The sequence below is a fragment of the Microsporum canis genome, genomic scaffold, assembly GCF_000151145.1.
Source record: "Microsporum canis CBS 113480 supercont1.7 genomic scaffold, whole genome shotgun sequence".
In the NCBI taxonomy this organism is placed as follows: Eukaryota; Fungi; Ascomycota; class Eurotiomycetes; order Onygenales; family Arthrodermataceae; genus Microsporum; species Microsporum canis.
This window is the reverse complement of record NW_003299163.1, coordinates 1,711,463-1,724,669: the sequence shown is the minus strand read 5'-3', so window position 1 is coordinate 1,724,669 and position 13,207 is coordinate 1,711,463. Positions and strand designations below refer to the sequence as shown.

The window sequence follows — 13,207 nt, the reverse complement described above, 5'->3', positions numbered from 1 at the left end:
GCTCTAGCTAGCAGTATAGAGAATACATTATACTTCAATTCTTTAAAATTATACTTATCTGCGCGATTGTTTCCTCGCTTTCTTTTCTTTTTCATACAGCTTCGCCTCTCGTCCTTCTTCGCCTTGTATCTCTGCGATAAGACGACGGTACTTCTTCTCGTACTCTGCATCCCTCTCCTTCTTTTCCCGCAAGCTTTCACGAGCAATGAAGTTGGCGTCTTTCCGCAGCTCGCGCATAGCACCCTTCCTCTCACGCTTATGCTCAGCCTTGAGTTTACTGAGTTCGGCACGCTCACGATCAGGATCATAGTGTCGGTCTGGGTTGAATGATTCCTCAAATTTGGGAATGCTTGATTTGATCGCCAACGGCCGATGGTTGTGTAGGAGTAGAGGCCGCCTGGATTTCTTCATGGTAGCAAGAAGTACTTTAATTGTTTTAAGGCATTGACGGAGGTGGCCTGAGAGGGCAGTGGGGATGCTACCCTTGGAACAGGATTCAGCCATATGCTGCAGAACAGCATTTGTAGGTTCGAAAATTTCAAAGGCAGACAGCTTGGTACCCCATAAGCCGACGGCATTATCAATAAGTGAGATCAGAATGTTTATAAGAGATAGCTTGAGGCTCTCGGCATCATTGTCTTTCAAGCCTGGAGAGAAAATATCCCAAAATCGGAATTTCTGGACATCTTTCGAGGCGTTATTACCCAATTGTAATCGAATAGAGGACTCTGGAGATCGGACAGGGAAAAATCCAGGGGTGGATTTGATTTCCTTTGGCACAAGGAGAGAAAGGGAATTTAGAGTGAAGTTTATGAACTCGGGAATATATCGCTTAGCATATGCTTGATACTGAAGACATAGGCTGGCAATGTATGTCCCAGCCGCGATATCAGTAAGGGAATTGACTGGCCCTTGACCTAGGTAGCGGCCCATGATAAGAATTGATGGTGTAACGACAGCATGGAAATGATCAGAAGTAGGGAATATCATCGCCACCCCTGTGAGCAAAACGAGATCTCCTGGTAGCAATTTTAGAGGCCTGTTATCTGAAATATCCCGGAGATGTGACCTGAATCTAGTTGCAACCTCCTCTGGATAAGTTTTGGCCATGGAGTGAACATGCCGTAGTAAACTTTCCAAAACAGCAAAGGGAGGCTGAGTAGATTGATTTGCAAGATACGCTGTGTGGTCAACCAGGATTTTCGAAAATTCTCCTAGTTTTGCCTTGTTATCAGGGTGAAGGCTAGCGTGGTGCAGCGCTCGTATCCTTTGGACAACTACTGGCGTGTTCTCGATATCAACGTCCTCCAAAATTTTCAGAAATTGGTCGTGCGACTCAGGGCAAGGATAGGTAAATGCCAGGGAAGGGTCATTCGGTGCTTTGGATATAGTATCACTTGCTGCTGATGGTTTGTCTTTGGGGAGTTCAAGATCGCCAATGAATTCGGTATCGTCTGCATCATCTTCCTCTTCCTCGGACTCAACGTCACTCTCACTAAGAAGCACATCGGCAGCAGACTCGGTATCAACAAGGTCATCGTCAATTATAAAGTCGTCCTCGTCCTCAACACCAAATAGGCCGGTAGACGTCTCTGCCTGGGCAAGCCCAAATGCTTTCGCGTCGTCTGGCTCGGAATCGTCTGGGAATTCTTCTTCTACGGCACCATCTGCTTGCTCCTCATCACTCTCCTCTTCTCCCCTCATGCGCCTTAGTCTTTCATTCTCCAACTCCTGCAACCGCTTTGCTTCTTCTTCGATCTTCTCCTCCTCGGTTTTGGTTCGCTCCGAGGGTTTGGAGCGCTTGTCGAACGCCATCTGCCTCAGCCGTTGATCATACTCGCGATCTGCCTCGTCTCTATCCTTCCCACCCAGTAAAGCAGCACGATCAGGGTTCATGTGAGGCGGCTCCGGGGCCGGTCCTGGTGCGGGCTTGGGCTCCGCTGCTTTCGTTCCCCGCATCATCGCAAACACGTCAGGCAGGCCTTGGTCCAGAATAGCTCGAAGCTCATTATCATCTTCCTTGGATTTTTGGCGTTCATATTTGTACTGTTTTGATTTCGCGATAATCTCCTTCATGACTTCATTCTTGGACTTTTTCCGCTCAGGCTGTTCTTCCTCATCCTCATCCTCATCGGCCATCCCATCCATATCATCAACTTCTTCCACTATACGTTTCCTCTTTTTGCCTGTTCCAGAGTCGCTCTCCTCTTCCAGGCCACTCAGCTCCTCGTTGAAGTCATCCTTTCCTGCATCCACGCCAAATAGAGATTGTCCCATGTGGGTGAGTTGCATTTCGCCTTCGTCTTCATCTTCGAGATTGAACAATCCTTCCTTTTTCGACCGTTTCTGACTCTCTCTTGCATAGCGCTCGGCCGCTCGTTGCTCAGGGGTCATGGATGGATCATTTTCACCAAATCTTCGATCAAGAAGGCCGCCGACCTTGTTTCGACTTTGGAGTTCCTTGAGAAGGGTTTGTTTTCTCTATCGCACATAGCAATTAGCTCCCATAACGGTAAAATATGCACGTAAAATAGCTAGATGCATATAGTTACCCTCTCTTCTCCAAGACCTCTAGTCACGCCAGGCCGATGCGCCGGCCCTCTCTCTGGCCTCGTAGTGGTGACAGCAAACTTTGACGGCCGCACAGGAGCTCTTATTTCGAAAGGATTAAACTGTTCCCGTATTGCTTGAAGGGCAGCATTTCGTTTTATGCGATTCTCAGCTGCGGCGCCGGATTTCGAGTTTTTCTGCCTTTGCTTCTTGGATTGCTGGGGGCCAACTACGCCTTTCTCTCGCAATGACGCCTTTAGTTGCTTCAGCTGTGACGGCGCCATGATCAATTGCCCTCACAGAAGGGCCCTCTTCCAAAGAAAAAAGAAAAGAAATTCGAGGGTTGAAAGTGTGAAAATGAGCGAAAAATGTTGAAGTTTGAAATTTTGATAGTTTAATCGATAAGCGCCTTCACCGCCTTTGGATTCTGCCAACTTCTTCAACTCTTCTTTTTTGAACTTCGAGATATCAACAACAAAAACAAGACAGAAAGAGAGAAACGACGGCGAGCAAGCCATGGAGTTATCGTGCTGGCTGAAGATGAATATACAGAAGTGATGGCTTCACATGGTAATGACAGAATTCTATGGCTTTGTCTAGGTACGGCAACTCGAATTTCCCAAGATAGAGAGTACCGAGCTGACAGATTTACAAGGCGTCACCCTCTTCTTTGCCGCGCGAGGCATCGCTGCAGAGCTCTACCGGGTAAAAGATCTTGCTGAGATAAGGAAGGCTGAGAAAGAGGATCCAGTAATTGGTCAGGCAACTGAGGATGGTATGTTGTGCAGCTCGTGGTACTGCCATCTAATTATCTGTCTGACTTGTTTCTGCAGCCTTAAGACTTGAGACGCTCCAGCGGCTTGCTGGCAGCTCTAGCTTCGATCTTCGTGCGGCGTTAGTACTCGATATACCTGAACTTCTTGCTAGATATATCTAGTCTGACAACTTACGCCTCTTTAGAGCACTGAGAATCGTGTCTGAGAGGTCAACCAAGGGTTCGACGAAGGAATTGCTTTTAGACGACCTTGCCGGTGAAGACCCTGAGCGACGACGCAAAGCTGTGAATGCACTTAGCTTTCTCGTATCAAGTACAGCATGCAAGTTATCTTAGAGAATAAGTATTTGAATGATGGCCAATTGGCTAACGGTTATAATTATTTTAGTGGGCCGTCCGACTGTTCCTATGAGACTAAGAGATACGGCAACTTTCAGTGCTCTCGTCGATTGCCTATGCAACTTTCTCAGCGAACATACCGAAAAGACTAGTGACATAATCTCGCCAATCTGCCCACAGACAAGGCCACCTGGTGAGAACAAGGCCCTTAAGACACTCAGCTCGATGCTGCCAGGGAACGTAATAACTGCACTAGAAGCAGGAGTTGTCAGCCGATGGCTGACGAATTATCCTTTCCCATGCGCCGTACGTGATAAATCCAAGAAGCGAAGTATTGTGTTTATGATGAAAACATGGTGGGCTGATGACCCAGCTATGGGTTCCATTATTAATACCATATCATCCGATCAAGATGGGCTAAACCACCTCAGAAAATATGGGTTAATGGGGAGTAGGATGGAAGAGCATACAACGGGTATATTTGGGAATGGGCTCTTCGAGAACGAAGCCACTGGTCATGGTTATGGAAGAGACGGCTATCAGGCCTATGACTCCAACTCGGATTCCGGCTCGGATGCGGATAGTGATGTCTGGATGGTCGATGGTGAAGGAACTGCGGGTATTTCGCCTTGGCTCAGTAGCCGCCCGCAGGAAAATTCCGCTGAAGAACAAGCAATTAGAAGGCGTCGCAGAGAAGCCATGGTTTTCAGTGAAGGAAGTCGGCCATTGGTAGCAGACAATATATTCCACCCTATTAGCTTACCTGGCTCGCCTGACGAAGACTGGGAACTGGGAGAAACCAGTCCCTCCTGGGCAAACCAGAGTCCAGACGGACCTGCAACTCAGGAGGAAACTCATCCAGAGTCCCAGCCCGAACCCGAAACAGGACGAAGTCCATGGTTGCTATGGTCTTTCTAACCTCCTTTTCTTTATCCTTCTTCCGGGGTGGGCACCCATATTCTTGATACGTCAAGTATCTGTGTGTGCGTCTGTGAAGTCAAACAGGGGCTGCTGACTTTTAGGGCACTCTCATGGCAAAAGATGATACTATATGGAATAGAAATTACAATAATAATAATGATGATAATCTGTTGAATTATATCGTACATGACCCCTTCTATATTACAGTCCATGCTAAGTAGTTACATATTTTTAAGATGCCCCAAGTAAACGCCAGAACATGTCCAAACGGCGCCTATATAAGTGAAGAGAGAAAAGAGGAATTTATGCATCGTACGAAGGTGGTTCACCAAGGTAGAGGTCGCCCACACCCATATCATTCGCCGCAGCCTGTATTCTGTCTTCAATTTTGGCTGGATCTTTCGGCATGCTTCGTAGAACAAGTCGTAAAAGGTCGCACATCAGGTCCACCTCAAACTCCATATGGAATTCTTCACCCATATCATCAAGGTATATCCCTTCCTTGGCAGCTTGTACCGTCTTCTGCTCACGCAACCTGTTAAGGAGATTGCCTACATACTGAATATTTTCTTTGGCTCGGGGGGTGGAAGAAATTCGTCTGTGGCGCCGCTTGGGTAGCGTTGCTTCATCGCCCGTGGGAATCAAACGCACAACAAGAAAAACAAGGATTCTAGCAGTGTCGGCATCTGGGAAGAATCCATATGCCTGCTTCATAGCTCGTAGAGCAACTATGGTTCCTTCGGGGTCAAGTGAAAGGCAGAAACATCTTATGATATGATCGTAGAGATCCTTTGAGAATGCATTCTGTGTACCTTTCTGATGGTGTGGAGAGAGGCTTGAATACCACTGATTCATTTCACGGTATAACGCGCGAGCTGAAGGAAATTGTGCGTTGAAACAGGAACGAGTTCTGTCATACTGAATTTTCCCACAATCCCAGAGGCACGCAAATGTTTCGAGGTCGGGTTTAATGGTAGACATTGCACTCTTGTATCCCGACCAAACCCCTAATATATTCTGTTTCCGTAGCTCCCTGTAAAGAAGATGGTTTGCAAAAAATGTATTGGGTCGAATGTGGGCTTTATCTAGACATTCCACGAGATAGTTGATCAAAGTATTTTTATCTCGCCGTGTATAGTGCAGCAGAAGAATTGAAAATGTCTCTATAGTTGCCTCAGGAACAGTCCGTTGCACATGTTCTGGGATGGTGCCTTCAGGATGAGCATCACTGACAGAGGGCTTTTCAGGCTGATTACTCCAAACACGATCAACTCGTTTTTGGATCATAGCCCACCCGAGTTCCTCAGCCTTTCTCCTGCTAGAGCTACTTCCTTCACGAAGCCATGCTCCCATTAGGCCGTTGACGTGTTTAGCATCTGGCTTCACTCCTCTCTCGTACATTAGCTCGATGACCTTTGCCGCAGCGTCAAGTTCATGCATTCCGATCAGTTTTTTAAGCCAGCTAGCATAAAAGAACTTGTTTTGGAACTTTCGAGGAAGAATAGTTAGTGCTGCGAGGGAAACCCTGTTCACGTCTGACTCGTTAATACTGTCAGAATGAAGTTTCCCAACAAGCCCAAGAGAAGCTTTATAAAGAGCATCCGACTCTGTAGACGCATTCTGGCCGGTTAACATCATATCTTTAAAAACGGCTAGGGCCATGTTGACTTTGCCAGATTTGAGTAAGCCGACGCTGATTGCGTCATAATCATCCATTGTGATATCTGTTCCCAGTGTTGTTTTGAGATGTAGATAGAGCGTCCAAGCACGAGCATCGTTTTCAGGGCTATCACTCTGGGCCCAGCAGTTAATGACTGGAATGAGTATCCGGGCACTATGAGACGGGTCCAGCGAGAGGTATACCAGCGCAGCATCTTGCGCATTTTTCGGCCTTGAATTGGCCACAAACAAGCGAACACCCAGGTCCCAATACTGTTTTTTCTCGTATGCAGTATATTCTGCCAAGTCTGGTTCCCTTTCTCTCCATAGCGTGAGGGCCTTTTCCTTCTGGCCGTCTCTGCAAACGGCATCCATATAATCAACCCATTGGTGCGCCTCTAGGATTCGTCCACTGGTAAGTATATCTTCGGCTAGGATTGTGAGATGATGCGGAGGTATCTTCTCAGAGGCTAAGCTGGGGCGTTGGGATTCCCACAGCATGGCTATAGACTCCTCTGGGGCAATATCGAGGAAGAATGGAAGAGCTTCTTTACACCGGCGATAGGATTTCCAGGCAAATTGCCTTTCGGCGAGGCTTGGGTTGTTTCTCAGAGCTTTCAAAGCCTTGTTAAACCTCGTGACATATGCGTGGTGGCTTTCCGGGACCTTTAGTTCGACCTCGTAGGGCTCTTTCGTCTGTTCAGCAGGCTCGGTAGCTTGATTCGGATCGGATAGCTCTTTGGTAGGATCCCATAGCTCTTCTTCCTCCGCTTCAAAATTATCCAATTCCTCCTGCAAAGACTTGTTGAGCTTTGTGCTTAGGCGGCTTTTCAACTGTTCATCCCTCTCATCCTCCTCTTTCCAATTGTGTTCTGCCGCATATTTGGTGATAGCTTCCACGGCCCTTTTTCTATCTTCCTCGGACAGGCTCCTCATAAATTCACCATCTAGGGCAAAAGGCCCATCCTTAAGAACGTCCAGCTCCTTTTCCAGTCTTTTGAGCTCCTCCTTCACCCTGCCTTGCTCCACCAGGTCTGGTGTCTCTGGATCAACCTCGAAATAATCATTGCTATTCGTAATCGACTGCTCAAAGTTGCGAACGGTCACTTTCGGGTTTCTGTCGTGAGAATAGAGTGTTGCTCTAGTAGAGAATGGTCGAGGGAGGCTTAAGAGCGAGGGAGAGCGACTAGGGAGGCATTTTTTGAGCGCATGCTGATGCCACCGAGTTCCCTGTAAAGTCAACCGGCGCATGAATGCAGCGAATTGTAGTCAGCTCATCGAGATCCTGCAGGATAGAAGAATTTGCTGGTTGTTCGAGTTGTGAAATAGCATAAAAAGGAGAGAATTTGAATCGCAGAATCAAATTGAGAATCGACAAAGTCATTTTGAAGCTTGTCACATGACCTGTTTATAACTAATTGGAAATCCTCCATTATTGTTTAGAGACGCGACAACAAGCATGAAGAAAACAGAATTCATCATCAATATTTTTGATATAATCCGAGAAAGCCAGAGATTGGTATCTCATATGCTTAGTTGATTTGGATTTTTTGGAGTTCCAACCATGCAATCCGGTCATGAGGCTCACGGAGGCCTTGCTGGCTTCGAGTATCAGGTTCGTCCTCTTTGCAGCTATATAAAAATAGAATTAACAGTTAAATAGGGATCGTATATATATAAACCCGCGAAGAAAGGCAGCGGTGTCAATGGAGCCTCAAACAAGAGACGCAAGTTGAATCATGTATCCAGCAACCGAAACTTAGGGAGCAGTATCTCCCCGTTCGTACCACTTCTGAATGGACACGAAGCCAAAGAGTCCGTCAAGTTACGATATGAACTATTTCAAGATCTCTGGTCCCGGAAAGAGCGTAAAATCCAGGTTTGTACGATTGAAATGTGAAGATATGTCGTAACTCTAACAAGTTACAGGACATTCTCCGCAAGGTTGACTCGGAAGTTCTAAGGAGTATAGCAACATTTATCGAAGAATCTTCGAGAGAGACGTATGTGACTCTTTTTGGCGTGCTTTATGCTGAAAGAGATAAATTTGTTGATTACTTTATAGTTACAACGGGCGGATTCCTACTGGGATGATTTCGGTAGGATCAAATATATCATCAACCGGCGGGCTCTTAGAACGCCTACGAAAGGAGCTACATACGTCAGGAAATGCATGCCTGATTACGCTAGACTCTGGGGATACTTCTAATATCAAAAATGCCTTGAAAATGATCATCAAGGCTGCCATCACTAGTATGGAAGATATTGATCAATACCGCGACTACCTAACCTCAAAAATGGTAATAACTACTTTAATTCTTTGTTTTGTCTCAACTAAGTCATCTATAGGGGCCGAAGCTATTACCATACGACCTCGACTTGCTGTTGTCTTGTGTTAGGAAAAATGGCGTGGAGAAGGTTGTCATCGCGTTCAAGGACAGCGAGGCATTCGATAGCACTGTCCTGGCGGACTTAATCACACTTCTATGGTAAGTAATCATATCATTTGGGATCTGTGACGATGGTACTAACAGAGTTCAGGTCGTGGCTGGACCGAATACCCTTTGTGTTTCTCTTTGGCGTAGCCACCTCTGTCACCTATCTAGAGTCGAGGCTCCCACGTTCCGCTGTTAAGTTGTTGCAAGGCCGCCTTTTTGATTTTCAAGACTTTGGGGACTCGATAGACCGCATTTTTATAGCTCTCCAGACCCAAGATGATGCGTGCCTCTGGGCTGGACACGGCGTGAGCCACATCTTAATGGACAAGTCAGGGGATTGTTTCCAATCCCCTGAGAGGTTTGGCAGTGTCCTCAAGGTATGCATAGTCTTAAACTGACGCCCTCTGCCATTGTTGCTAATACGAATTAAAGTATACTCATATGGCTCACTTCTTCGCAAACCCACTTTCGGTCCTACTTGCTGGGAAAGGCAAGCTCAAGCAGCTCCAGCCTGAATTATGTGAAGCAATTCGGAATACCCCTTCGTTTCGGAAGTTAGTAACTCATAAAAACAACATCGGCATGTGACTATACGTAACTAATTCCTGAGCTAGACATGTGCAACGCTTATTGGATACTAAAGACATCGAACCTGCAGAAGGCATGATGAACGACGACGCAACTCTTACAAAACACGTTTACCTAGGCATTGCAACTGCCCAGCAAAAGATGCGAGAGGTGTTTAGTTGCATTGAATGGCTAGTAGCATTGTCTCAGAATATTAAGGCACTAAAAGCTGCAAATCACTCTGCGTGTATTATTCTTGCGCTTAAGGGAGAGCTTCTCGAGTCCAAGGTCTTAGTTGATACACTCGATGCTGCTAAGAAACTGAATTCAGTTGACCTTGGAGTTGCATTTGGGCCCATGTCCACACCCTCAGCCGAGTCGGATGCCATACTCGACGAGATTCGAGAGCTTATACGCACAAAGAAAACTAAAGGAGCTTTACGATCCCAATATGATGCACAGCTTACAAAACACAACACTACGATCGTGGGCCAAAGGGTGAAGCTGACAAAGGGGAAAGCAAAGTTGTCAAATGAAGATTTGAAATACAGTGATCTGATTGACCGTCTGTTTGATTCATTACAGAGCTGCCTCGCCGAGAAGCTGATAACACCCACAAACTTATTTCTCCATGAATGCCTGATATATGACTTTAAGTCGCCTATTAGATATACCTTTACACCCAGATGTCGGCATACAGTTGAGCAAGCATTGTCAACCCCGTTTGACTATTTGGATTCAAAGGAGAACGGAGAGATAGGGGCACTCTCTGCCAGCCAACCGCCTATTTCAATTCTCTACCAACTTTATCTCGAATCTGGCGCTGTGGCCAACGTTTATGATTTATGGAGAGCATTCTACATGATTGTTGGCGGAGAAGACGAGGAGAAGTGTGATGAGCGTGTGGCATTTTCCATATTTTACCAGTCTCTCGCAGAGTTAAAGATGATGGGAATGATAAGAACAAGTAGGAAAAAGACGGATCATTTGGCAAAGTCGGCGTGGATAGGCCTGTAATCGTCCAAAACCGCCTTTTCGGGATCTTCTTTTCAAGGCATAACTACGTGTATATTTGTCGAATTTTTAGCGAAATATCTTCCGAATTCAAATATCAGAATCCAGGGATCTCCTCTCTCTCTGAGGCATCGGTTCGCTAATAGTCGTAATTCGTAATGATATACAAAGTTAACGTCCAAAAGAGGTCTTTTCTACCATAATTAACAAGGGCGTAGGATATGGTCAAATAAAAAGACAAAGGGGGAATATATAATCTAAAGGGGGAGAGGGGAGAAAGACAAAGAGGGAAATGCAACCAAATGACTTATTTCTTTCCCTTCTTTTTCTTTTTGCCCCCTCCGCTCACAGAGCCGGTCGTGGAGCCGGTCGTAGAGCTAGCCGCATCCACAAGGACAGCATCTTCATCGCTGCCAAGCTGGGTGTTTTCGCCTGTAGACCCGCCCTTGGTCCTGGAACTTTCTGTAGTGCCAGCCTTTTCTTGCTCGAGCTCTTTCATGAATCCTTCCTGTATGCTTGCCCTTTTGTGATCCCACCATCCCTTTTCTTCCGTGACTGTGTTTTGAAGAGCGCGAATGTCGGCTCGTGCCATATTATTCAGGAACATCTCGTTTGCAGACTGGAAGATGACCTGACCCCAGCCAGGGGCATAAGTATTCGCCTGAGTGTTTTTTAAAAAAGGAATCCGAGTTAGCCTGATGTTAACGAGATTTGAAGTACAAGAAAAGGTGTTACGATATGTACCTCTGAAGCAACGTCTCTGAATTCCTCTTCCATCTCCTTTTCGGCTCTTGTGAATTGCTGCCATAGGTCATCGCCAACGTTTCCTTTTTGTAGTAATGTAGATAAAGCAGCCTTTTTAGTTCTAAGCTCGAGAAGTCGCTTGATGTCTTCTGCCGCACGATGTAGAAGCGCTGCTTTCAACACTGTCTCGGGGGCCTTTTTCTCCATATGCAGGATAGAGAAGTATATATCACGCTGGAGATGTGATGGAAACCATGGCTTCAGGGAAGTAGCCTTTTCTGCAAGAGATAAGTCCGACCGTTAGCTTACATTTCACTGTAGCGGATAGAGGGCTCCGTGTTTATTCTCTGAATCAACATACGGATCTTGCGTTTGCGGTAAAGCGAGGAGAATGTTGCGAGCGAGCCGACCAGGACAGCTAGATAGGCGAGCGGGATAGTAAGACTGAGCCAGTCTATCCTGAGAAAGTCCAGCATCTTGGAATGTGTTATATATTAGGAATATCTGTAGAGAAGTCGAGCCGTGTACCCTCGCGCGCAAAGCTCGCTCTTCTGGAGCAGCGGCAACGGCGAGAAGAGTAACTATCGCAGCTGAGCGGAGTCGAATTGGAATTAAAAGCTGAAGAGACAGCCCAAGTTCTCCTGGCTAGCAATTGAGTAGCCCTGAAGTGCTGCAGTGGTGGTTGTCTTTGCGCCGGTTGACTCTGATGTGACTTGCGGGAGGAAAAAAGCTGGAGATGCCAGATAGACAGCAAAGGACGTTGTGGCGTCACATGTTTCGATTACTCAACCACATAAAGGACACTTCGATAGTATACAGGGACATCACCACAATGCTATTTGATAAAAAGACGAGGGTATAAGTCTATCAAGACGGTTTATGGATTGTTTACAGGTTCTCTTTGATTTCTCTTTAGTGTCTCCCTAAAATACGTTCACCGCACCGCAAACCAGACAGCCTCCCCCCGTGAACAATATGAGCGTCAAAGGCAGAGTAGAATCACAGATATGAAACAGCAGGAGAAGAAAAGGAAAGATGAGTAAGGGAGAGAGGATGGGAGACGAAGATAAGGTCAGACGCCAACAGACTCGCTGTACAGTGAAGAATTAAACATAATCACAGGAATGACAAGAAACATTTGCATCACAGGGTAAAGAACGAGAAAGGGAGCGGAAAAGAAATAATACAGGAAGGATAAGGGGGAATAGGTCCTGCAAATATGTCTTCGCGCTTTCAAGTCTGTCCCTGGGGTAAGACAGATCTTAGCTATATGGCTGTAAAGGCTGTAAAAGAAAGGAGGTGGGTGAATCAATATACAAAGCGACGAGAATCCATCTTGGTCTTCTCGTCCTCTTCGCCCGTTCCCCTTTTTTCGTATATATCATTATGTTCTTCGTGCTCATTGGCGATCCAACTTTTGGGTTGTGTCGATGAAATTCTGGCTTGATTTTATGTCTTCAAGTGTTTCGAGGAAAGTCGACTTTAGCATGACGGCAACATCTTTTCTATTCCACTCGTTGCGGTTGGTCCAGAGGCAATCCATGAGTTCGGTGTTGATCTGCTCCAGCTGCTCGATCGAACATCCCCCCGTCTTCGTGCTAAGGTCTTCGTGGAGCTCGTTGTTAAAGGCTTCGTCTATGATCAAGTCTGGAAGCGGCGGCTCGGGCTGCTTTGGTTCGCTGTTGACAATGTCGGATATGCGGTGAGATCCGCCGTTGCGCGAGGGAGGGGTGACAGGAGTGCCGTGGGTGTTGGCCGCTGAAGAACGACTGGATGCTGCGCCGAAGAGTGGCGGAGGGCCCGGAGGATGAGATTGGGATGCTTGGGAATGGCGAGGTTGAGATTGGCTGCCATTGGCAAGACTTGCTGTGGACTGCGAGTGGAGGAATTCGGCTACACCACGGAGGGGCGTAAGCTGGGAAGAAACCCAGGAGCTGTCGCCTTGCTGTGTCTCAGGGAGGTGTTCGTCCCCGGACGCACGATCGGGATAGAGTGTAAGGTCTGGTGCATCGTGTACACCAGACGCCATTACCGAGTTATGAGGGTTGCTATGCGTCATATCAGAGGGGCCAGAATGTTTCTTTTCCGAAGTTGTCTGTGTTGTCGAGGCGTCGTTTACATAGTCGCCTGGTTGTGACCCTGGAGCCATGGGCGTGACATTTCCCTTTTGTGACAGTGTTGACAGGCCAGACTGGTTCTC

The 13,207-nt window shown here is 46.7% G+C and overlaps 6 protein-coding genes across 6 annotated transcripts in view; 2 read left to right on the top strand and 4 right to left on the bottom strand.

The window, feature by feature from the left end:
* Positions 1-54: 54 nt before the first annotated feature.
* On the bottom strand, positions 55-2,834 carry MCYG_07849 (nucleolar complex protein 14; the record flags this gene model as incomplete). Its single annotated transcript, XM_002844020.1, has 2 exons — positions 55-2,481; positions 2,553-2,834. 2 exons carry the CDS (start codon positions 2,832-2,834, stop codon positions 55-57), a joined length of 2,709 nt encoding a protein of 902 aa, XP_002844066.1.
* A 273-nt stretch (positions 2,835-3,107) lies between these two features.
* Positions 3,108-4,582, top strand: MCYG_07848 (conserved hypothetical protein; the record flags this gene model as incomplete). Its single annotated transcript, XM_002844019.1, has 4 exons — positions 3,108-3,150; positions 3,384-3,444; positions 3,511-3,638; positions 3,714-4,582. 4 exons carry the CDS (start codon positions 3,108-3,110, stop codon positions 4,580-4,582), a joined length of 1,101 nt encoding a protein of 366 aa, XP_002844065.1.
* A 306-nt stretch (positions 4,583-4,888) lies between these two features.
* On the bottom strand, positions 4,889-7,495 carry MCYG_07847 (pentatricopeptide repeat protein; the record flags this gene model as incomplete). The annotated part of the gene is made up of 1 exon (XM_002844018.1): positions 4,889-7,495. The coding sequence occupies one exon, from the start codon at positions 7,493-7,495 to the stop codon at positions 4,889-4,891; it is 2,607 nt and encodes an 868-aa protein (XP_002844064.1).
* Positions 7,496-7,808: 313 nt separating this feature from the next.
* On the top strand, positions 7,809-10,266 carry MCYG_07846 (origin recognition complex subunit; the record flags this gene model as incomplete). The annotated part of the gene is made up of 8 exons (XM_002844017.1): positions 7,809-7,859; positions 7,908-8,123; positions 8,174-8,247; positions 8,310-8,544; positions 8,594-8,733; positions 8,786-9,059; positions 9,115-9,236; positions 9,297-10,266. 8 exons carry the CDS (start codon positions 7,809-7,811, stop codon positions 10,264-10,266), a joined length of 2,082 nt encoding a protein of 693 aa, XP_002844063.1.
* Positions 10,267-10,570: 304 nt separating this feature from the next.
* On the bottom strand, positions 10,571-11,483 carry MCYG_07845 (translocation protein sec66; the record flags this gene model as incomplete). Its single annotated transcript, XM_002844016.1, has 3 exons — positions 10,571-10,924; positions 11,008-11,285; positions 11,369-11,483. The coding sequence occupies 3 exons, from the start codon at positions 11,481-11,483 to the stop codon at positions 10,571-10,573; spliced, it is 747 nt and encodes a 248-aa protein (XP_002844062.1).
* Positions 11,484-12,406: 923 nt separating this feature from the next.
* MCYG_07844 (YTA7 protein) overlaps positions 12,407-13,207 on the bottom strand; it is a gene marked incomplete at both ends in the record, with an annotated part of 5,325 nt that continues 4,524 nt past the window's right edge. The window contains one exon of the mRNA XM_002844015.1: positions 12,407-13,146. Within this exon, the coding sequence (XP_002844061.1) occupies positions 12,407-13,146 (740 nt within the window). The remainder of the gene's footprint in view (positions 13,147-13,207) is intronic.